This window comes from Oncorhynchus kisutch, linkage group LG30, assembly GCF_002021735.2.
Source record: "Oncorhynchus kisutch isolate 150728-3 linkage group LG30, Okis_V2, whole genome shotgun sequence".
NCBI lineage: Eukaryota > Metazoa > Chordata > Actinopteri > Salmoniformes > Salmonidae > Oncorhynchus > Oncorhynchus kisutch.
In genome coordinates, this window is record NC_034203.2 from 31,315,339 (window position 1) to 31,340,055 (window position 24,717).

General features: G+C 42.4%; 2 protein-coding genes across 3 annotated transcripts; one reads left to right on the forward strand and one right to left on the reverse strand.

Moving 5' to 3' along the window:
* Nucleotides 1-6,429: 6,429 nt before the first annotated feature.
* LOC109875050 (zinc finger protein 200-like) lies at nucleotides 6,430-9,233 on the forward strand. The gene is made up of 2 exons (XM_020467197.2): nucleotides 6,430-6,793; nucleotides 7,945-9,233. Exons 1-2 carry the CDS (start codon nucleotides 6,514-6,516, stop codon nucleotides 8,868-8,870), a joined length of 1,206 nt encoding a protein of 401 aa, XP_020322786.2. The 5' UTR covers nucleotides 6,430-6,513; the 3' UTR covers nucleotides 8,871-9,233.
* Nucleotides 7,875-23,460, reverse strand: LOC109875048 (nectin-4). 2 transcript variants are annotated; one of them, XM_031810633.1, is made up of 12 exons: nucleotides 23,228-23,460; nucleotides 22,755-22,867; nucleotides 20,951-21,148; nucleotides 20,604-20,771; nucleotides 20,079-20,357; nucleotides 19,874-19,991; nucleotides 11,193-11,344; nucleotides 10,817-10,982; nucleotides 10,503-10,578; nucleotides 10,314-10,376; nucleotides 9,989-10,201; nucleotides 9,231-9,866 (listed from the first exon to the last, which is right to left on the reverse strand). In XM_031810633.1, the coding sequence occupies exons 2-12, from the start codon at nucleotides 22,816-22,818 to the stop codon at nucleotides 9,567-9,569; spliced, it is 1,797 nt and encodes a 598-aa protein (XP_031666493.1). In that variant the 5' UTR covers nucleotides 22,819-22,867; nucleotides 23,228-23,460; the 3' UTR covers nucleotides 9,231-9,566. The 2 variants fall into 2 exon arrangements, with proteins under 2 accessions (XP_020322784.1, XP_031666493.1); XM_020467195.2 differs by having other exon boundaries at nucleotides 7,875-9,866; nucleotides 22,755-23,455.
* Between the last annotated feature and the right edge of the window lie 1,257 nt (nucleotides 23,461-24,717).

Genomic DNA, 24,717 nt, shown 5'->3' on the forward strand with positions numbered 1-24,717 from the left:
ATATGAACATAATTCTATCCTCCTGATTCCTGCTTATAAGCAAAAATTAAAGCAGGAAGCACCAGTGATTCTGTCAATAAAAAAGTGGTCAGATGAAGCAGATGCTAAGCTACAGGAATGGTTTGTTAGCACAGACTGGAATATGTTCCGGGATTCTTCCGATGGCATTGAGGAGTACACCATATCAGTCACTGGCTTCATCGATGACATCATCCTCACAGTGACTGTACGTACATACCCCAACCAGAAGCCATGGATTACAGGCAAAATCCTCACTGAACTAAAAGGTAGAGCTGCCGCATTCAAGGTGCGGGACTCTAACCTAGAAGATTATAAGAAACCCTACTTTGCCCTCCAACAAACCATCAAACGGGCAAAGCGTCAATACAGGACTAAGATAGAATCGTACTACACCGGCTCCAATGCTCGTCGGATGTGGCAGGGCTTGCAAACTATTACAGAACTCCAAGGGAACCACAGCTGATAGCTGCCCAGTGACACAAGCCTACCAGATGACCTAAATAACTTATATGCTCGCTTCGAGGCAAGAAACAATGAAACATGCATGAGAGCATCAGCTGTTCCGGATGACTGTGTGATGTAATGAAAAGAGCAGGTGTAATGAAAAGAACACTATGTAATTGTATATATTATTACCAACTTCAGGGAAATTAGACACAAGTCCTGGTGCAGCCCAACCTCCAGCCTAGGTTGGCCTAGATGTCACAAAATGGGCACAGTACTGTATGAGTGTGTTTTAAAGGCATTATAGATGTACAGATGTTGGATCTTAATTTGAGTCAGTTTGCAGCAACAGGAAATGTGAGTGAAGTGAATTATAATAAATTTACATTTTGTCAGGGTTGATACGTTTTTCGTAAGGGAAAATAAAGTCTACATTTCAAAATGGAAATTACAAACTTCAGAAGCCTTTCAAAACCTCAAATACACTAAGTAAAAAATGTCCTGCGTTGCATAAGTTGTCCTGCAACAGGGTGATCAAATTAAGATCCAACATCTGTATACTCAAGGTTAACTGTTACCAAGGTTATTTTTTAAAATATGTTTACGAGAAAAGTGTGCAGAGAACTTGCCGATCAGATCCTGGCCCTCAACCAATTCCACTCCCAGGTGAGGCTGTGCTGACTGGTATGGGGTCCTCGAGGTTGTGGACATGGAATTATGTAGAAATAGACCAAAAATAAATTAAATTATATGTTTAAAAAAACGCGACAACACCTAAAAATAAGAAAAGAGTTGGTGTAAAGACTGAAATCCTTCTGTAAGAAGATGCCTGTTCTCTGTCTCTCAAATCTATCAAATCCAAAAATAAATTACTTTTTAAAGTCAAGGTTAATGAATTTCGTTATTTACTATTGTGATCCTATATATTCCCACCAATGATTTCAGCCGTCTTTAAATAATCTTTGACTTTTAATGCCTTCAGGATCCCCTTCAATTCCTGTCCTCCTCACAATAATGGGCTTTTGTGGTAATGCCTGCCATTTGCCCTGTGTACTGTTAGAGTTGCGTCTTTCGAATCCGGTATCAGGAAGAATAAAAGTCAGAATCTGTCGTTAATTATCTTTAATTAAATTCAAGCAATAAATGGTAAATGCAATTTTTGTATATACGGGCTCTCTGTCCCACCTCGCAGGGCAAACAGAGAACTGACTTGTTCCTGACAAAGATATTATAAATATACTCTGACAGAGGTAGTTCCTGCTTCCGAGCCAGCCTGTCACAGAGTAGAGACTGGGTGTGGTTTAGACTCACCCAGCCTATCGTTGATTGTTGGCGCAGAGGCTGGTCCCAGCCCCCTAAGAGCTTCAGCGGTCAGTCGTTGTAGCTGTGTAGAATATACAGTTCAGGCACCTGGCTCCTGTTATCTAACAAAAGACCGTTTGATCTCTCAACACTACGTTCTGAATGTGTGTCCCCCAACTCATTGCACAGGTCCTGTCTTCATGTCATTCTGTATTTTTCCATCATGAGAAAGGCCCATGGCCCTGAAACTGTTAACAATGTTTCAAGTCAGCCATGTTGCATAACACATACATCCACACAAGCCAACAGCAGATAATATTCAATCACATATGATATGGTAACAGGCTATAGTGCATAACACAGAACCTCACAGTACCTGCCATAACTCCTGACATACAGAAAATGTGACAATGTCAGTGACACTGTTTAATTTATGTTTTCTATCAAGGTATTACAAAAACAAAACATTTACTTGTTGAAATAAAGTAGAAATGCTGTTAGCGGAGGTCCAATTCACAAACGTTGCTCTCTATAGGGAGCAATTGAAGAATGTTGATTAAATATGTTATAACTAAACCAAGAGACCACAGCCCATAGTTTCAAACGGGAACAAATTAGTAATAGTGGGCAGAACAAGCAAGGAAGTGGGCAGAGCCAAGTATGAGCTAGCGAGATCCTATTGGCGTGTTCTAGCATCATTTGCATATTTCCTTTAGAGAACGCATACTCTGAAGTGCGCGTGTGCCATAACGCTAATTCGCCTTTGCACTCCTAAACAAATCAAAAAAATATTTTTACTTTGGGAAAAGGTCAAGTCTAAAAACATAATCCACTCTGATTCTAGTTTAAGGAACACAAAACTGTATTCAGATCAAATGTTTAATCAATGACAAAACAAGCAGAAAGTCAGTCAAAATCCATCTTCTCCCACTGCCAACCACTGGGCTTCCTCTCACTACCATATTTGGATACGTCACATTTATACATATGGTGAAATTATGTATCATTGTTCTATCTTTGCTTTGATCACTTGAGGGTTGATATGACCCACAATTCAATGCAAACTGTAGACATGTGTCAAATTTAATCAACACTGCTGCATTATTGACATGTCAGAGAAAATTATGACGTTAGCTTGCATAAAAATACATATACAGTCAGTACCAGTCAAAAGTTTGGACACATCTACTCATTCAAGGGCTTTTCTTATTTTTTTTACTATTTTCTACATTGTAAAATAATAGTGTAGAAAAACTATGAAATAACACATATGGAATCATGTGGTAACCACAAAAGTGTTAAACAAATCAAAGTAGATTTTAGATTCTTCAAAGTAGCCAGCCTTTGCCTTATTTGCACATGCTTGGCATTCTCTCAACCAGCTTCATGAGGGAATGCTTTTCCAACAGTCTTGAACGAGTTCCCAATATATTTTTTTTTCCATTTATTTAACCTTTTAACTAGGCAAGTCTGTTAAGAACATATTATTATTTACAATGACGGCCTACCCAGCCAAACCTGGGCCAATTGTTTGCTGCCCTATGGGACTCCCAATCACGGCCGGATGTGATACAGGCTGGATCATGTGCTGAGCACTTGTTGGCTGCTTTTCCTTCACTCTGCGGTCCAACTCATCCCAAACCATCTCAATTGGGTTGAGGTCAGCTGATTGTGGAGGCCAGGTCATATGATGCAGCACTCCATCACTCTCCTTCAAATGATAGTCCCACTAAGCACAAACCAGATGGGATGGCGTATTGCTGCAGAATGCTGCGATTTCCATGGTGGTTAAGTGTGCCTTGAATTTGAAATAAGTCACAGACCGTCACCTGCAAAGCAGCCCCACACCTACTCCATGCTTCACAGTGGGAACTACCCATGCGGAGATCATCCGTTCACCTACTCTGAGACTGACAAAGACACGGCAGTTGGAACCAAAAAATAACATTTGGACTCATCAGACCAAAGGACATATTTCCATTGGTCTAATGTCCATTGCTCGTGTTTCTTGGCCCAAGCAAGTCTCTTCTTATTGGTGTCTTTAGTAGTGGTTTGTTTGCAGCAATTCAACCATGAAGGCCTGACTCACAGTCTTCTCTGAACAGTTGATGTTGATCTGTCTGTTACTTGAACTCTGTGAAGCATTTATTTGGGCTGCAATTTCTGAGGTGCAGTTAACTCTAATGAACTTATCCTCTGCAGCAGAGGTAACTCTGGGTCTTCCTTTCCTGTGGTGGTCCTCATGAGAGCCAGTTATATCATAGCGCTTGATGGTTTTTGCGAGTGCACTTTAAGAAATGTTCAAAGTTCTTAATATTTGGGATTGACTGACCTTCATGTCCTAAAGTAGTGATGGAATGTTGTTTCTCTTTGCTTATTTGAACTGTTCTTGCCATAATATAGACTCTTATTTTACCAAATAGGGCTATCTTCTGTATACCTTGTCACAACACAACTGATTGTCTCAAACGCATTAAGGAAAGAAATTCACCAAATTAACTTAACAAGATACACCTGTTAATTGAAATGCATTACAGGTGACTACCTCATGAAGCAGGTTGTCACATACGAGTGTATCTTAAATGTCCCTTGCCTAAGCGAGGGACAGTAACGATCGGAAAGGCAATGTCCTTGGTGAAAATCTTGAAGTTTAGCTTAAAAACAACCAACCAACCAACAACCAACCAATTAATGCACATAGCAAGCTAACATAGCTAGGTAGCACTGCTGTCAGGTAGCTAGCTACCCATAGTTAGTTTTATAGTTTGGTCATTTATTCCAATATATTTCAGAATTGCCAAAAATGTTTATGCTAGCTACATTTTATAAGCTCCTCACTATGAGACTAAGCCCATTTGCCAATGCTAAAATCAATGTAATTTCTATATATTTTTTAGCATGCAAGCATAATTTTGTCTGACATGCCGAAAATGCAGTTGATTAAATTTGACACTTCAGTGACTATAGTTTGCAATGAATTGTGGGTCATATCAACACCACAAGTGACAATGGCTGCGTTTCAAACTCAAAGTAGACAGCCCCTCGGGCCCTATGCCCTTGGGGGAATCTCCAATGCCATATTTGTCATTGGTCCAAACGATTAGCCAAGCAAGGAAAGTTTGCAACGTAAGCCCCTCAGCCCTCGTTTTTAATGGAGTTTGCGAGTGTACAATTATGTTCACGTCGGGGCCTGAAACGTCCCATAATTCCATTCACGATGATTACATCCGCTAAGAAAATTTTGCCAAAACTTAACTTAAAACCTCAACTTTAATATGGAGTCAACATACAAGTGTAAGTAAAAACGAATTTAACTAAGTTAGAAATTGTGCCACTAATGCACAAACACGTCTCGTGTTTTTGTTTGGTTAGCTTTTGGAAATTATAGAATTAAAACATTTTCCTTCTTCAGAAGTAACTAGGCAGACTAACTTTAGTTAGCTAGCTATCACACAGTAGGTGTATATTAATAATTATATAGTTAATATAAGCTGCCTGCCATCCAGGATCCAGGACCTCTACACCAGGCAGTGTCAGAGGAAGGCCCTAAAAATTGTCAAAGACCCCAGCCACCCCAGTCATAGACTGTTCTCTCTACTACCGCATGGCAAGCGGTACCGGAGTGCCAAGTCGAGGACAAAAAGGCTTCTCAACCGTTTTTACCCCCAAGCCATAAGACTCCTGAACAGGTAATCAAATGGCTAACCGGATTATTTGCATTGTGTGCCCCCCCCCCCTCCCCGCTACTGCTACTCTCTGTTCATCATATATGCATAATCACTTTAACCATATCTACATGTACATACTACCTCAATCAGCCTGGCTAACCGGTGTCTGTATGTGGCCTCGCTACTGTATATAGCTTGTCTTTTTTACTGTTATTTTATTTCTTTACCTACCTATTGTTAATTAATCTAATACCCGTTTTGCACTATTGGTTAGAGCCTGTAAGTAAGCATTTCACTGTAAGGTCTACATCTGTTGTATTCAGAGCACATGACAAATAAACTTTGATTTGACATGCAAATCATAATTGACTGCAGAGCATATAAAGCACCCACAAGCCACCGGTGGCTGAAAACACAATCATGGCGGGATGAATTTCTGAGCAAGGGAAGTCCATTTAAAAATCATTCCTTCCTCCCTTGCACCTTGCCCTGCATACTCTTCAGACGTCATGAACGTCATCAGAAGTGTCCACTTAATTTGAGGGGATAGGGTGTGTCTTAAGTGTTTGGAATGCATGAGGGGATAGGGTGTGTCTTAAGTGTTTGGAATGCAACCTAACGTTGTTCACTCGCTCCCTCGAGCTAAATCGAAGGGGCAACCTCCACATAAAATGGCAAGGGCTAAGGGGGTAAAAATAATGTGTTTGGACTGCAGCCAAGTTCTTCACTTGCTCAGTTGTTGACTAAATCGAGGGCCGAGGGGGCAACGTTAGTGAATTGATTCTCGACCTAAAATGGCAATTAAACTGCATCCGGTTTCGACGGGGATTTCGCCGAGGGAAGTGGCTATCGCGAGGGCTGAGAGGGTAAAAATGTGTTTGGACTGCATCCCCTACTCTACAGAGACACCATAGGACTCTTTAATGATCATATGACCACTCGTTCCTCCCCTCCGTTTGCTTTCGCGGAAGTAAAATCTGTCAATGAGGTAGCTAACAAAGCAGAGCATCTATTACCATTTCTTGTTTTTTTTGTCAGATTGAAAATCTGTAGAAACATAACACTATAGTCAGATAAAATGTTATTCCAGGATAATATGATAAATTATGTTACTTTTCAGACCAAATTAACCTCCGTTATGGATGTGTTGGCCAAAACTGCGGTGGCAGAAATAAGTAAATTATTCGATGATGGGTTTGCTGTTTTACGCTTGGAAATGTGCAGAAGAGAAAATGAAATAGAAGCCTTAAAAATCAAATTATTGTTTATGGAGAACGAACGGCAAACGACAAGGTCCAAAGCGCGAGAAGCAGGCTGTTCTTCCACATGCTCTTCGTCTTCCAGCAGAACAGAGCAGGGTGAGCCAGCTCCGGCTTACTGTACTAGCTAGCTAGACCTATCGGAAATGTGTTGCGGTCCATCTCAACTCAAGGGTCAATTCTTAAAAAATATGCAGTATTAACAATGGCAATTATTTCTCAATGCCTAACTAGTGTAGATAATGGGTTGCTATTGCAGTGCTCTCAATTTTGGTATTTAAAAATGTGTAACTTTAATCTCTATGCAGATAGTCATTTACTCCTGTGCACACACAGTACAGCAGGTCATACATGACCTTCAGCATGGTTTTGACTCAACTCAAATTGCCTACTTATCTTAAACTAGTGCTAAATGCTAATATAACCAAGTTTATGTAGATCTCGTAATGTTGACTCGTGAGGACCTGCATATTTGCACATTGACGGGAGCCCAAATTGAGCAAGTTCCCCATTCTAAGTACTTAGGTATTTGGATTGATGATACTCTTAAAACGCACTGAAAACTGACAAAAGATGAGAATTAAGATTGGTTTCTTTTATAGAAATAAATCCTGTCTCACTTTGGAAAGTAGAATGAAGATTGTTCAAGCAATGCTGCTCCCAGTACTTGATTATGGTGATATAATTTACATGCATGCAGCAGCCCCTGTTTTAAAACCTTTTAGATCGTCTCACTCAGCACTGTGATAATTTTTGTACAAAACACTGCATTTTATATAGTTCTGTTGGCTGGGAGTCTGATTACCAGAAGAGCCCAGCATTGGCTACTTTTTGTATATAAAGCAGTTCTTCAGACTCCCCCACTACCTCAGCTCATGTGTTAATTGGAGATACAGCCATTTTCAGACCCGCTCTATGGACTGGCTAGTTCTGGAAATCCCGCAGATCTACATTGACCTGGGGGAAAATGCGTTTAGTTTTTATGCCCCCAGCTCATGGAATAGCCTTCAGGCCACATTGAAATTGGACTCACTGGTCTTCATTGGACAGTTTAGATAGAGTTTAAGGGAGGTGATATGTGAGAGTTGTTTGTTTTGATTATTCTTACATTTTGTATATTCTTGTTCACAAGACACCCTTAATTGGACCCTGGTCTCAATGGTGACCCACCCTGTGTAGATAAAGTAAAATATCATTTTTATTTAAAAAAACATTACATACTGACAGTTCCTTTAAACCTTCCCTTTCAGGGTCCAAAGGCTGTGATGAGGATCCTGGTGAAAGGACTTCATTTGAGCAGAACGCCAGAGAGAAAGACGACCAACTGCATCAAAATAGACCACAGCCACCTGCAGAAGAAGTAGAGGGACTTGAACAGAACAGGTCAGGCCACAGAGAGAAGGATAGTGGACTAGAGTTAGTGAAGACTGAGCAGGAAGAGTATGATGTCATTTCACTACATACATCAGTAAGTGAACATGGCACAGAGAGATCAGATCATGAGGAAACTGAGTTTGCTGTGGATGAGAGAGAGAGTCAGCTCTGGGAGTCTTTAACAGAGCGCAACTGTGACTCGGAGGGTCCAGATTACCATAAGTGCACAGAACAATATCCACTGGATCAAGATACAGACATACAGCTCATTCAAAGTGCAGTGGAGGGTCCTGATAGCATTCCATCGTCCGAGATGGGTGACATTAACAGAGTTATGAAAGAAGAGATGCGAGCACAGTCTGTTTGGAATGACAGAAGGACCCCTACAGATTTGGCTCAGGCACACCCAGGACAGCACAGAGAAACCATGCACCCAGAGAGAACCCAGGATGGGACAACTACCAGAGTGCCATCAGACAAACAAACACTAGCCAATGAGGGTGCAGGATATTCCAATGTTTGGCTAAACAACGTATTCTCACTTGCCCCAAATTGTTCAAATGGTTTCAACTCAGCAAAGGTATCCCCAAGGAGAACCCCAGCAAGAGAGAAGTGGTTTGTTTGCTCCTTCTGTGGAAAGAGCTTTGACCGGGTCGGTCACCTGGAGATGCATCAGCGGATTCATACAGGAGAGAAACCATACAGCTGTGTGATGTGCGGGAGGTGTTTCGCTCAGCAGAGTAATCTCCGCAGACACCAGCGAGTACACAGGGCCCTCAGAACAAACCAAACTGTCTACTGATCGTTATCACCATGACTAGACAACTAAAAACATTGTAGAACAACATTTTCTAATGACTGAGAACAGAGTTGATAAGACCATCAAGACACTTGCAGAAAGCAGCAGTGTGTTACTTTTGTCTTCCCATTCTATAAAGTGAGAGCAGTGAGACCCTACCACAACTATTGCACTAGTGGTGCTTATATACTGTAGTGAGGGATCAGAGTTGCAGGTTTACAGCTTCCTGCTTGTAACCTTTTAAGCAACGCTTAAGAGGAGTATCTCCATCTTTAGGTTTTTGTAGACCTATGCCAGACTAACACTACAATGGACATGCTTTTGTCAATGCATACATTTGTATGAATAAAAATCTGAATTATCCAACTTTGAGCCCTTTTAAATTGTTGTTGAAATGAACATGAAAATAACTAACTCACAAGGTCAGGATATATTTGGATATCCGAACTATAAGGTTAGCTAAAATGATAGCACAATCACAACTGAGTGATTACACAAGACTGGGTTTATAGTTGATACAAAGTGATGGTGCAATCTTGTCCAATATCTACTTAGGACATACAAGAAGACAATGCTGATAAAAAAAGAAAAGACAAATGGCAATGAACGTGAGCATGTTGCCAAACCCTCACTTCTGTATAATGACCACTAGGTTAGGGTGGAGCTGAGTGCAGTTCCCTTTTCAGCCAAGCCTCATGTCTAGATGATCTGTCCTCTGGGGTGTAGGAGGATGGCGTTGGAGTGTGGTTTGGGCCGCAGGAACCCGTTGCTGTAGTGGAAGTGGTTGGAGAGCGCCTCTGAGATCTGGTAAGAACTGGTGTCACAGTCTGCCTCATCAACCTCCAGCACTGCCCGTCTGTGGCCCCAGTCTTCCCCTTTGGTCACCCCCTCCCTCTGGCCACACAGGTTACTGAGCATTGGGGGGATGTCTGTGGGCCCCACACTGCCATCCTGGTCCTGGGGCTTGATGGGGACAAGGGAGGAAGGAAGGCCAGAGTCCTGCAAAATTGAGACCACATATTGCAAGGCATTGAGAAAAACAGTTTATTTTGTAATAACTCACAGGCCTATGTGCATTTAAACTTTTACATATACTCTTCCTTGATCAAACAAATACACACCAAGGACATATTGCTTCTCTTCAGGTATGACTCCACCCTTCGTCTGCGCTCTTCCCTCTCTCCCTCCATCTCCAAGCCCCTCATACTCGCTCTGCCCTCATGCCAGCTAGACTGGTACAGGACAGGGCGGCCTAGGTAGTCCACATCCCCCTCTCCAACAGTCCCCCGCCTCCCACCCAGGGATGATTCACTGCCTATATAGATGGGACGGTCCTAACAGGAAGGATCCAAATAATGCCATAGATTAAACATCAATGAAAAAAATATTTGATAGTGGACATGTTGTAAATGTAGAATATTGCAAAAAAATATTTTATGGACTCACCTCAAGGGACATGAGGCTGTTTTTCATTCTACTGTCTAGTCTGAGTAGTGTACAGTCTTCATTCTGGGGTGAAAAGTAGAGAGAATTATTTGGGGTATCACAGTCATTCACAAGTAGATACTAACTGATCATGATAGTTATCATCTATTTTGCACCAATTTTCAGTTGAGTATGTAAAGTACTGAGTACCTGTCCTCTGGGGTCTGTGCTGACAGAGTTGAGTCTCCGGGAGGAGTCCTGTCTGGAGAGTGTGTTGATTTTTAACCTGTGAAAGACAGAGAATTTCAAACTGAAGGGGATTTGAGGATAGGGGTTAAGAGCATTGGTCAAGTAACCAAAAGGTTGCTGGTCCGAATCCCAGAGCCAACTAGGTGAACAATTGCAGATGTGCCCTTGAGCAAGGCACTGAATCCTAATTGCTCCTGTAAATCACTCTGGATAACATAATCTGCTAAATGACTAAAATGGAAAGGGGGAGCAAAGTATTGTGGAAATCAACTCACGTTCTTTCGCTAAGCTCCATCTCTAATTTTCTGTTTTTGCGCCTGTGGTATCGGTTGACTAAGATGATGATGATGATCATGACGATGACCAAAACCCCAGCAGCCACAACTATAATGATCATCACTAGAGTGTCAACAGTGGTTTCCTGCACACTGCGAATTTTCTCTATGTGAGGGATGGGAACATACACAATTGTAAACAAACAACCAACTGCAGTGATAGAGATACGTTGCAGATTTTCTATTTGAGCAAAGTTGGTATTTCAGATCACATGGGGGCAGCAATGTTTCACAAATGGTACCAAACACGGCGGGAGATAAGTTCTATTATGTTGTCCAGGTTCTCCCAATATACAGGAGTAACTTTGCCCATTACCTGTCACTGTGATGTTCGATTCTACTTTCCTTGTCCCAATGCCGTTGTTCACCACACATTCATAAACTCCAGTGTCATTCTGTCTCAGGGCTCGGCCAAACAGAAGCCTTGCTCCATTCACAGTGAGACCGTCTGGCAGGGCCTTACCACCCCTGCAGATAGAGACAAACACATACATTAAAGAAGATTGCCCATATTAATACTGAGCTACTCAACAATGTAATCGTAACCTAATTAACATGCACTACATGACCAAAAGTATGTGGAAACCTGCTCATCGAATATCTCATTCCAAAATCATAGGCATGAATATGGAGTTGGTCCTCCCTTTGCTGCTACAACAGCCTCCACTCTTCTGTGAAGGCTTCCCACTAGATGTTGGAACATTGCTGCGGGGACATACTTCAATTGAGCCATGAGCATTAACGATGTTGGGCGATTAGGCCTGGCTCGCAGTAGGTGTTCCAATTCATCCCAAAGGTGTTTGATGGGGCTGAGGTCAGGGCTCTGTGCAGGCCAGTCACGGACAGACAATTTTTTAAGTGCTATGCGCTTCGGCACTCTGCGGACCCGTTCTGTGAGCGTGTGTGACCTACCACTTCCCGGCAAGCCGTTGTTGCTCCTAGACCTTTCCACTTCACAATAACAGTATTTACAGCAGCTCTAGCAGGGCATACATTTTACAAATTGACTTGTTGGGAAGGTGGTATCCTATGATGGTGCCATGTTGAAAGTCACTGAGCTCTTCAGTAAGGCCATTCTACTGCCAGTGTTTGTCTATGGAGATTGCATGGCGGTGTGCTCGATTTTATACACCTTTCAGCAATGGGTGTGGCTGAAATAGCTGAATCCACTCATTTGAAGGGGTGTCCACATACGTGTGTGTATATACACACATATATATATATACACACATATACATATATACATACATACATACATACATACATACATACATACATACATACATACATACATACATACATACATACATACATACATACATACATACATACATACATAGTTTAAGTCAGAAGTTAACATACACTTAGGTTGGAGTAATTTAAACTAGTTTTTCAACCACTCCACAAAATTCTTGTTAACAAACTAAAGTTTTGGCAAGTCGGTTAGGACATCTACTTTGTGCATGACACAAGTCATTTTCCCAACAATTGTTTACAGACAGATTATTTCCCTTATAATTCACTGTATGACAATTCCAGAGGGTCTGAAGTTTACATACACGAAGTGGACTGTGCCTTTAAAAAAGTCATGAAGTCATGGCTTTAGAAGCTTCTGATAGGCTAAATGACATCATTTGAGTCAAGCTTCTGATAGACATATGAGTCAATTGGGGGTGTACCTGTGAATGTATTTCAAGGCCTACCTTCAAACTCAGTGTCTCTTTGCTTGACATCATGGGAAAATCTAAAGAAATCAGCCAAGACCTCAAAAAAAATTGCAGACCTCCACAAGTCTGGTTCATCCTTGGGAGCAATTTCCAAACGCCTGAAGGTACCACGTTCATCTGTACGAACAATAGTACGCAAGTATAAACACCATGGGACCACGCAGCCGTCATACCTCCCAGGAAGGGGACACGTTCTGTCTCCTAGAAATTAACGTACTTTGGTGAGAAAAGTGCAAATCAATCCCAGAACAACAGCAAAGGACCGTGTGAAGATGCTGGAGGAAACAGGTCCAAAAGTATCTATATCCACAGTAAAACGAGTCCTATATCGACATAACCTGAAAGGCCGCTCAGCAAGGAAGAAGCCACTGATCCAAAACAGCCATAAAAATAGCCAGACTACGGTTTGCAACTGCACATGGAGAAATGTCCTCTGGTCTGAAACAAAACTAAAACTGTTTGGTCATAATGACCATCGTTATGTTTGGAGGAAAAAGAGGGAGGCTTGCTGAAGAACACCATCCCAACAATGATGCACGGGGGTGGCAGCATCATGTTGCGGGGGTACTTCGCTGCAGGAGGGACTGGTGCACTTCACAAAATAGATGGCATCATGAGGTAGGGAAATTATATGGATATATTGAAGCAACATCTCAAGACATCAGTCAGGAAGTTAAAGCTTGGTCGCAAATGGGTCTTCTAAATGCACAATGACCCCAAGCATACCTCCAAAGTTGTGGCAAAATGGCTTAAGGACAACAAAGTCAAGGTATTGGAGTGGCCATCACAAAGCCCTGACCTCAATCCCATAGAATATTTGTGGGCAGAACTGAAAAGGCACGTGCGAGCAAAGAGGCCTACAAACCTGACTCAGTTACACCATCTCTGTCAGGAGGAATGGGCCAAAATTCACCCACTTTATTGTGGGAAGCTTGTGGAAGTCAACCCGAAACGTGTGACCCAATTTAAACAATTTAAAGGCAATGCTATCAAATACTAATTCAGTGTATGTAAACTTCTGAACCACTGGGAATGTGATGAAACAAATAACAGCTGAAATAAATCATTCTCTGTACTATTATTCTGACATTTCACATTCTTAAAATAAAGTGGTGATCCTAACTGGCCTAAGACAGGGAATTTTACAAGGATTAAATGTCAGGAGTTTTGAAAACTGAATTTAAAATGTATTTGGCTAAGGTGCATGTAAACTTCCAACTTCAACTATGTGTGTGTGTATATATATATATATATATATATATATATATATATATATATATGAGCGTACTTAAAATCAAATTTTATTTGTCACATACACATGGTTAGCAGATGTTAATGCGAGTGTAGTGAAATGCTTGTGCTTCTAGTTCCGACAATGCAGTAATAACCAACAAGTAATCTAACTAACAATTCCAAAACTACTGTCTTATACACACAAGTGTAAGGGGAAAAATAATATGTACATAAAGATATATGAATGAGTGATGGTACAGAGCGGCATAGGCAAGATGCAGTAGATGGTATCGAGTACAGTATATGCATATGAGATGAGTATGTAAACAAAGTGGCATAGTTAAGTGGCTAGTGATACATGTGTTACATAAAGATGCAGTAGATGATATAGAGTACAGTATATACGTATACATATGAGATGAATAATGTAGGGTATGTAAACATATTAGGTAGCATTGTTTAAAGTGGCTAGTGATATATTTTACATCATTTCCCATTATTAAAGTGGCTGGAGTTGAGTCAGTGTGTTGGCAGCAGCCACTCAATGTTAGTGGTGGCTGTTTAACAGTCTGATGGCCTTGAGATAGAAGCTGTTTTTCAGTCTCTCGGTCCCAGCTTTGATGCACCTGTACTGACCTCGCCTTCTGGATGATAGCGGGGTGAACAGGCAGTGGCTCGGGTGGTTGTTGTCCTTGATGATCTTTATGGCCTTCCTGTAACATCGGATGGTGTAGGTGTCCTGGAGGGCAGGTAGTTTGCCCCCGGTGATGCGTTGTGCAGACCTCACTACCCTCTGGAGAGAGAGCCTTACGGTTGTGGGCGGAGCAGTTGCCGTACCAGGCGGTGATACAGCGCGCCAGAATGCTCTCGATTGTGCATCTGTAGAAGTTTGTGAGTGCTTTTGGTGACAAGCCGAATTTCTTCAGCCTCCTGAGGTTGAAGAGGCGCTGCTGCGCCTTCTTCACGATGTCTGTGTGGGTGGACCAATTCAGTTTGTCTGTGATGTGTAGGCCGAGGAACTTAAAACTTGCTACCCTCTCCACTACTGTTCCATCGATGTGGATAGGGGGGTGTTCCCTCTGCTGTTTCCTGAAGTCCACAATCATCTCCTTAGTTTTGTTGACGTTGAGTGTGAGGTTATTTTCCTGACACCACACTCCGAGGGCCCTCCGCTCCTCCCTGTAGGCCGTCTCGCCGTTGTTGGTAATCAAGCCTACCACTGTTGTGTCGTCCGCAAACTTGATGATTGAGTTGGAGGCGTGCGTGGCCACGCAGTCGTGGGTGAACAGGGAGTACAGGAGAGGGCTCAGAACGCACCCTTGTGGGGCCCCAGTTTTGAGGATCAGCGGGGTGGAGATGTTGTTGCCTACCCTCACCACCTGGGGGCGGCCCGTCAGGAAGTCCAGTACCCAGTTGCACAGGGCGGGGTCGAGACCCAGGGTCTCGAGCTTGATGACGAGCTTGGAGGGCACTATGGTGTTAAATGCCGAGCTGTAGTCGATGAACAGCATTCTCACATAGGCATTCCTCTTGTCCAGATGGGTTAGGGCAGTGTGCAGTGTGGTTGAGATTGCATCGTCTGTGGACCTATTTGGGTGGTAAGCAAATTGGAGTGGGTCTAGGGTGTCAGGTAGGGTGGAGGTGATATGGTACTTGACTAGTCTCTCAAAGCACTTCATGATGACGGAAGCGAGTGCTACGGGGCGGTAGTCGTTTAGCTCAGTTACCTTAGCTTTCTTGGGAACAGGAACAATGGTGGCCCTCTTGAAGCATGTGGGAACAGCAGACTGGGATAGGGATTGATTGAATATGTCCGTAAACACACCAGCCAGCTGGTCTGCGCATGCTCTGAGGGTGCGGCTGGGGATGCCGTCTGGGCCTGCAGCCTTGCTAGGGTTAACACGTTTAAATGTTTTACTCACCTCGGCTGCAGTGAAGGAGAGGCCGCATGTTTTGGTTGCAGGCCGTGTCAGTGGCACTGTATTGTCCTCAAAGCGGGCACAAAAGCTATTTAGTCTGCCTGGGAGCAAGACATCCTGGTCCATGACGGGGCTGGTTTTCATTTTGTAATCCGTGATTGACTGTAGACCCTGCCACATACCTCTTGTGTCTGAGCCGTTGAATTGAGATTCTACTTTGTCTCTATACTGACGCTTAGCTTGTTTGATTGCCTTGCGGAGGGAATAGCTACACTGTTTGTATTCGGTCAGTGCATTCGTAAAGTATTCAGAGCCCTTCACTTTTTCCACATTTTGTTGCGTTACAGCCTTATTCTAAAATGTTGTTTTTATCTACACACAATTCCCCATAATGACAAGGCAAAAAACTGAAATATCACATTTACGTAACTATTCAGATCCTTTACTCAGTACTTTGTTGAAGCACCTTTGGCAGTGATTAAATCAAAATCAAATTTATTTATATAGCCCTTCGTACATCAGCTGATATCTGATATCTGAAATCCAGCCTAAAACCACAAACAGCAAGCAATGCAGGTGTTGAAGCACGATTATAGCTTAGTCTTCTTGGGTATGAAGCCACAAGCTTGGCACGCCTGTTTTTGATGAGTTTCTACCATTCTTCTCTGCAGATCCTCTCAAGCCCGGTCAGCTTGGATGGGGAGTGTCGCTCCACAGCTATTTTTAAGTCTCTCCAGAGATGTTCGATCGGGTTCAAGTCCAGGCTCTGGCTGGGCCACTCAAGGACATTCAGAGACTTGTCCCGAAACCACTCCTGCATTGTCTTGGCTGTGTGCTTAGGGTCATTGTCTTGTTGGATGGTGAACCGTCGCCCCAGTATGAGGTCCTGAGCACTCTGGATCAGGTTTTCATCAAGGATCTCTGTACTTTTCTCTGTTCATCTTTCCCTCGATCCTGGACTAGTCTCCCAGTCCTTGCCGTTGGAAAACATTCCCACAGCATGATTCTGCCACCATTATGCTTCACTGTAGGGAATCGCATTGGCCAGCTGATGAGCGGTGCCTGGTTTCCTCCAGATGTGACGCCTGGCATTCACGCCAAAGACTACAATCTTGGTTTCATCAGACCAGAGAATCTTGTTTCTCATGGTCTGACAGTCCATTAGGTGCCTTTTGGCAAACTCCAAGCAGGCTGTCATGTGCATTTTACTGAGCAGTGGCTTCCGTCTGGAATCCAATCAAGTTGTAGAAACATCAAGGATGATAAATGGAAACAGGATGCACCTGAGCTCAATTAGCAAAGGGTCTGAATACTTATGTAAAGAATCTTTTTTATTATATAGTTGGGCAAAAAAATATTTTGTCAGCCACCAATTGTGCAAGTTCTCCCACTTAAAAAGATGAAAGAGGCCTGTAATTTTCATCATAGGTACATTTCAACTATGACAGACGAAATGAGAAAAATCCAGAAAATCACATTGTAGGATTTTTTATGAATTTATTTGCAAATTATGGTGGAAAATAAGTATTTGGTCAATAACAAAAGTTTCTCAATACTTTGTTATATACCCTTTGTTGGCAATGAGAGGTTTTCACACACGGTTGCTGGTATTTTGGCCCATTCCTCCATGCAGATCTCCTCTAGAGCAGTGATGTTTTGGGGCTGTTGCTGGGCAACACGGACTTTGAACTCCCTCCAAAGATTTTCTATGGGGTTGAGATCTGGAGACTGGCTAGGCCACTCCAGGACCTTGAAATGCTTCTTACGAAGCCACTCCTTTGTTGCCCGGGTGTGTTTGGGATCATTGACATGCTGAAAGACCCAGCCATGTTTCATCTTCAATGCCCTTGCTGATGGAAGGAGGGTTTCACTCAAAATCTCACGATACATGACCCCATTCATTCTTTCCTTTACACGGATTAGTCGTCCTGGTCCCTTTGCAGAAAAACAGCCCCAAAGCATGATGTTTCCACCCCCATGCTTCACAGTAGGTGTGGTGTTCTTTGGATGCAACTCAGCATTCTTTGTCCTCCAAACACGACGAGTTGAGTTTTTACCAAAAAGTTCTATTTTGGTTTCATCTGACCATATGACATTCTCCCAATCTTCTTCTGGATCATCCAAATGCTCTCTAGCAAACTTCAGACGGGCCTGGACATGTACTGGCTTAAGCAGGGGGACACGTCTGGCACTGCAGGATTTGAGTCCCTGGCGGCATAGTGTGTTGCTGATGGTAGGCTTTGTTACTTTGGTCCCAGCTCTCTGCAGGTCATTCACTAGGTCCCCCGTGTGGTTCTGGGATTTTTTGCTCACTGTTCTTGTGATAAATTTTGACCCCACGGGGTGAGATCTTGTGTGGAGCCCCAGATCGAGGAAGATTATCAGTGGTCTTGTATGTCTTCTATTTCCTAATAATTGCTCCCACAGTTGATTTCTTCAAACCAAGCTGCTTACCTATTACAGATTCAGTCTTCCCAGCCTGGTGCACAGGTGTCTTTTATACTGATAACTAGTTCAAACAGGTGCCATTAATACTGGTAACGAGTGGAGGACAGAGGAGCCTCTTAAAGAAGAAGTTACAGGTCTGTGAGAGCCAGAAATCTTGCTTTTTTGTAGGTGACCGAATACTTATTTTCCACCATAATTTGCAAATAAATTCATAAAACTAAATAAGACTAAATACTTTTTTGCCCCACTGTATATATACACACACATACACATTTGCTAACTTTTTTTTTTAAACTGACTTTTTCATTATGGGGCATTGTGTGTAGATTAAGGGGGAAAAAATATTTAATCAATTTTAGAATAAGGCTGTAACGTAACAAAATGTGGAAAATTGAAGGGGTCTGAATACTTTCGGAATGCACTGTATGACTAAGGGAATAGCAGACTCACTGCATGAAACAACGGCTATGTTCATGAAGGCATATGTATTGGACAGGGTTGATCAATACACAATTCAAAAGTTCTAAGTCTATTTACGAAAACATTTTTAAGGCCTTTTGTTCAGCAAGACATTACCAGAATATAAACTTCTGAAGGGAATGTCAACTAAGCTACACAGAAGTAGCCTATAATTACATCCAAACAATAGGTCAGTGTGTATTGGTGAGGTGTTTTAGCTAAATACATTTGTTACATCAGGGTTACCACAAAAGGGAAACCAGCAATTTGCCTTCATCTGTAAAACCAGTTTAATTACTGCTCCTATTGATCTGAATAGACAAATGCCGCTTGGCTTGGTATGAGCCAACTACTATATGAAGGAAGACTAAGAGGCCCCTGAATAAGCTCAGACGTCCCAGGAACTATAATAGAGAGGCCGTTTCTGATCCCACCAGGAACTAGGTCCACTGAGAGGGCTCAAGTTGCCCAAGTTTCACTGTGCCAGACAGGCTGCCATTTTACTGCTCAGCCCAACAAGGGGCTTCTCACATTTCTCTTCTTACTCACTCAGCCCCACCTTATAACCAATCCTTTATAATGGAATCAAAGCCAGAGATTACATCTGACACTGAATACATGTTTGACAATAATTATACTGATAGGGTTTATTTTCATTCAAATGCATTAAGGTTTTAGAAACATGCCATAAATGTGATACTCTATATACAGTACATTTAGAAAAATTTCGGAAAAGTATCTCTTCAATTATTTTTAACTTCTGTGGAAACTGACGCACGATTTGTTAGCATGCTGCAATAGTGAGTATTTAATTGTGTGTGCTGTCATTATTGTAATGCTCGGAGAAGAATCTTTAATTACGTGCAGACCCTGTGTTTTACAGTGTATTAGAGTGATATTTAAAGCAAGGCACTATGATTAAGTGCTTAAGAGGCGTCTCCAGAGCTTCCTCCCTCCATGGCTCCCTCCCCTCCCTGGCTCGCTCACTCGTGTGAAAATGTATCCCTTTCAATCGGTTTTCTAATTCTGTAACTCGACAATGTATTTATTCCATATTGAATGGAACAAAGAGGAAGACACCCTCCTCTAGTTGACACTTTATCGTGCATGTCTGTGTGTTTCTCTTGCAAATATTTGAATAGTACATTTTATAGTGCAAAGTGTTACATTACGCAAATAATGACAGACAGAAACAGTCAGACAGGTAATACCTGGTCCAGGTGAAGCTCTGTGGTTTGGGGTTTCCTCCAGTCTCACACTTGAGTTCAGCTCCCTTCAGTCCCATGTACCAGTTTCCATTATAGCCAGTGACAGCTGCATCTGGGGGAACTGTCAACATAAACTTTGTCACTTTAATCCAAGCATGGCCATTTAATTATACTATCCCACCACAGTGACAGCTGAGGGTAAACTCACATTGCACCACCAGGCGGTTACTGATCCTCCGGGGTTGCTCCAGAGCAGGGTGCCAGACCAGGCAGTCCAGCCGCATGCCGTTCATACTCCTCAGGGGGTGCAGGGAGAAGTGGGTGGACACGGCCCCGCCCTCGGAGCTGCGGGTCTGGTTCTGACCAGGGAGATCCGTATCCCAGGTCAGTCGAGGTGGAGGACGGGCCACGGAGCGGCAGGAGGCAGCTATGCGGAAGGACTGGCCCTCCTCCAGAACCACTGGGTCCAGAGAGGAGATTGGTAGGGCTGGGGGGGGAAGTGAGGTAGAGGGGCAGGGCCAGGCTATATGAGATTCCATGTTGTGCAGGTAAATTGAGTGCGTAAGTAAGGCTTTGGTCAGCCAGAACAGATATTTCTTTCGGTGGTTGACGCCAACTAATCAAGTCAAATGTGGGGTTATTAACAGGAAATGACTATGATGAGTATAACAATGAAAATAGTCACATGGTTTACAACTATGATGAAGAGGATGGTGAAAGTAATTAGTCTTACTCCACACAGTGAGTGACAGCTGCCTCTCAAAGTTCCCATAGGGGAATGTGCTGATGTGACAGGTGTATTTCCCCTCATAAGACTCCTCCGTGTTCATGATGAGCAGGGCAGAGTCCACTGTGGGGCTACTGCTCTCAAACCTCACTCTCCCAGAGTATCGCCCAAACTCTGACAGACATAATACAGAGAGACAAACAGAGAGACAAAGACAGATTTATTCCTGGTAAACATTACAATCCTTGCAGACAAATGCAAGAAAACAACATTATGATTATAGTGATTGAGTGACTAAGTGGTTAAGATGGGGGTCTACTCTGTGTGAGTTGGTGAGGGCATGATGCACCAACCTGTGTGTCCCTCTGTGAGGTGGGCAGTGATGATTTGTTCCTTTGTGCCATCAGGTAGCTCCTTGAACCAGCTGACCTGAACTACCTGCTCCTCCTCCTGAACTTGAAACTGACAGGGCAGCCGCGTCTCAACCTCCGTCAAGGAACGCAGGGAGAAGGATGGAGGAGGCTCCACAAACCCACCCCACACACACACTGCTGTATGAGAGAGAGGTGTGTGTGTGCGTTAGAGAAAGCAAAACAGGGTGAGTGACGGTGTGGAGAAAGAGTAATGCATCATCACTATAACAAACAAGGAATCGCAAACATTGCCCTTTGAAGTGTTGAGGTGGGTATAGACTGTCTGTAGTTAATGATTCCTTCACTCATTAATGATTACACCCGCAGTTAAAAGACCATGGCACATACATGTAACTGCCAAAATAAAGAAAACACCAACATACTGTAAAGTGTTAATAGGGCGTTGGCCCAACACAAACTGCCAGAACAGCTTCAATGCACCCTGGCATAGATTCTACAAGTGTCTGGAACTCGACACCCTTCTTCCACGAGAAAATCTATATCATGTTTTGTTGATGGTGGTGGAGTCGCAGTCTCAAGGGACACTCCAGAATCTCCCACAAGTGTTCAATTGGGTTGAGATTTGGTGACCGAGACACACACACACACACCCTTCTAACCCCCTATTTGTATTTATTATGGATCCCCTGACAGAGTACTCTTCCTGGGGTCCAGAAAAATTAAGGCAGATTATACCATTTTAAAAACATTACAATACATTCACAGACTGTGTGCCCTCAGGCCCCTATTTCACGAACCTATGCTCCTTTGAGCCCATTCTTTGAATGTCACTGAGATCTTAAGGCTCCAGAATGGTGCAGCGGTCTGCTAGAGGTGTCATTACAGACCCTGGTTTGATCCTGGGCTGTATCACAACCGGCCGTGATCGGGAGTCCCATAGGGCAGTGAATAATTGTACCAGCATCATCTGGGGTAAGGGGAGGGTTTTGCCGGGGTAGGCCGTCAATGTAAAATAAACATTTGTTCTTAACTGACTTGTCTAGTTAAATAAATATACATCTCTTCTTCTAGCCATGGTAGCCCAAATAATAGGCAACTTGATTAATTAACTCAGGAACCACACCTGTGGAAGCACCAGCTTTCAATATATTTTGTATCTCTCATTTATCCAAGTGTTTCCTTTATTTTGGCATGTTACCTGTATACGAGTCATTCCGTTCATTTCAACCACACAAGAACAAGGACACAGACCCACAGAGGAATGCACTTATTTCTAGTGAACACAAAAAGGGACTTGTTGTGACCTATTTTACAAACGGGAGAAACAGACAGGCGCACACAGGGCCTCAGACAGAGGTCGTTAGTGCCACAAAGCTGTGTTACTTGCTTTTCCTGTTCATGGCATTTCTTGACCTTTATCACACCTCAGTTTGGCAGTTATGCTAAGGCCTATATTAACACACTAACAGAGTGCACCACACAGGAAGCTTACTTTTAAACACAGGTATAGGCCTACACATGCTACAAAAATGTGTTTGTTGAAACACTCACTACTAATCAAAACAAAAAGATAACAGCAGGGAAGTAGCCTGCACTTTGTTTTCCAAAGAATGTTACCCTAGTACATTTCTATGATGCCGATCCCTACTTGTCACCACTCCCTTTCCTTATAGTGTCAGGTATGCAACAAACATACATACCCAGATATACACCATACAATTAGGCTTCATATTTGTATTTTTTTTAAGGAAAAAAAAATCTAATAAACATTCCCAAATCTTACCAAATGCCCATAGCACCAACCACGCTGTGCCCCACTGGCTCTGGCCCTGGACAGGTAACTCCATCCCTTGATTCAGGGGCACTCCCAATATCAATCTTAGGGAGTTCCAAAATCTATCCAAGTTGAACAACAAGCTTCAAAATGGTATGAAATAATGCATTTTCGTAATCTCATTATTATTAAAAACATGAGAGTAAAGTGTTGCCATTGGAGTAGCCTATTTGGAGAAACATTTGTAGACAAGTTTACGGCGGTGGACTGTGCGTCAGGTGTTCGTGTCTCTTCGTAGGTCTTGCCAATCAAACCAAAGCTGCTCGATTTATTTACAGTAGCACACAAATTGTGTACACATTTTCTACAGTATAACTACATTCCAAATATTCAGTAACAAGAAAAAAAGGTCACAACTTTTCGGTTTACTTTTCAAACATTTCTTTCGCTCACTCTCCAGATATTCGTAGTCCGTAGCCTACCTGACGCACGAGGTAAAATGTTAATTCCAACTCGAACAGTTGCAAAACACCAGACAATCGGGTAACACTTGCTCTACAACATCGGAAAATAATTAGATTAAGTCATTAGCCTACACAAGACTAACATTCTTCTGTGAAATGTCTCGAATTTACACTTTACTCAAGCTTTTGCATTCCATTGTTGAATACATATTTTACTGCCTGCGTCTCTCTCCACCCCCTAATTATCATACAACGTAAAGTAGCCTCCTTTTTTGTCTTTTAAGTCTGACCATACAACAGTTAATTATTTTATTTGACACAATGCAATGCACAATACTGTACACCTAATTTATACGTGGTCTATTCTCAAATGGCTCTAGTCGTATTTAAATCTAAACGTATTTGGCCAGATTAATGGAAATTACTATTGAATCAGCTAAAATCTAATTTCAATAAATAACGTTGACGTCTAATTGGTCACTTTCACTCTTACCGAGGTCTACAGTCATATATTGGCCCGGAATTGTAGATGTTTTGTTTGATATTAATTATGGGTATTCACAAGGGGGCGGCAGGTAGCCTAATGGTTAGTAACCGAAAGGTTGCAAGATCGAATCTGTTGTTCTGCCCCTGAACAAGGCAGTTAACCCACTGTTCCCTGAAAATAAGAAAGAGGATGCTGTTGTTACAAAAATACATGATATAAGGTCTACATTTGTCATTCCTGTTTCAGACCAAGACCATTTTGAAAAAGTGAACTAGAATGTTATTGTGCTTTTGGTCTCGTGAGTTCATGTTACTGTGGAGATTAAATCGTGCATATTGCCGTTTCTCTATTATTTTATTTATATATTTTTTGATTTGAACCTTTATTTAACTATTGAAGTGGTTATTGTTTTGAATTTGTTTTGAATACAGTTCCATGACCAGTTATTTGTGTATGTAAATAATGGTGTTGCATGAGATATTGTAAAAAAAAGTGAACTAGAATGTTAGTGTGCTTGGAGATACTTGAGCCTCATTTCCAATGAGGATGTACCCCAGTGTTTTACCCAAAAGTCTCAGACTTATCTGTTTCTATCTACCTGGGCCGGCACCCGTATCTCACTGGGCCATGGCTCTGTCGGACCAGCTCTATCTTGGAGACAACGCAAGGCCCTGTGTACTTTTCAGCACCATTTACATAACAATGGCTAACTGTAAACTTCAATACCTTCAACCAGAGGTTGTTGATTCGGCTCGCCACAAGTATTGATGGAAACAATAACATCAAAAGGGAATTTCACCTTGGCTCTGCCACGGCATACAGCCATTACTATATTAACATTATTACGTTTTTATCATAAACACAATTATCCAAACCACAAGCTAATACTAGCACATTTTCATTTCAGTGGTAGAATCGGAAAGTTTCAACTTCCTGTGTATGTAACGGATGTGAAATAGCTAGCTAGTTAGCGATGGTGCGCGCTAAATAGCGTTTCAATCGGTGACATCACTTGCTCTGA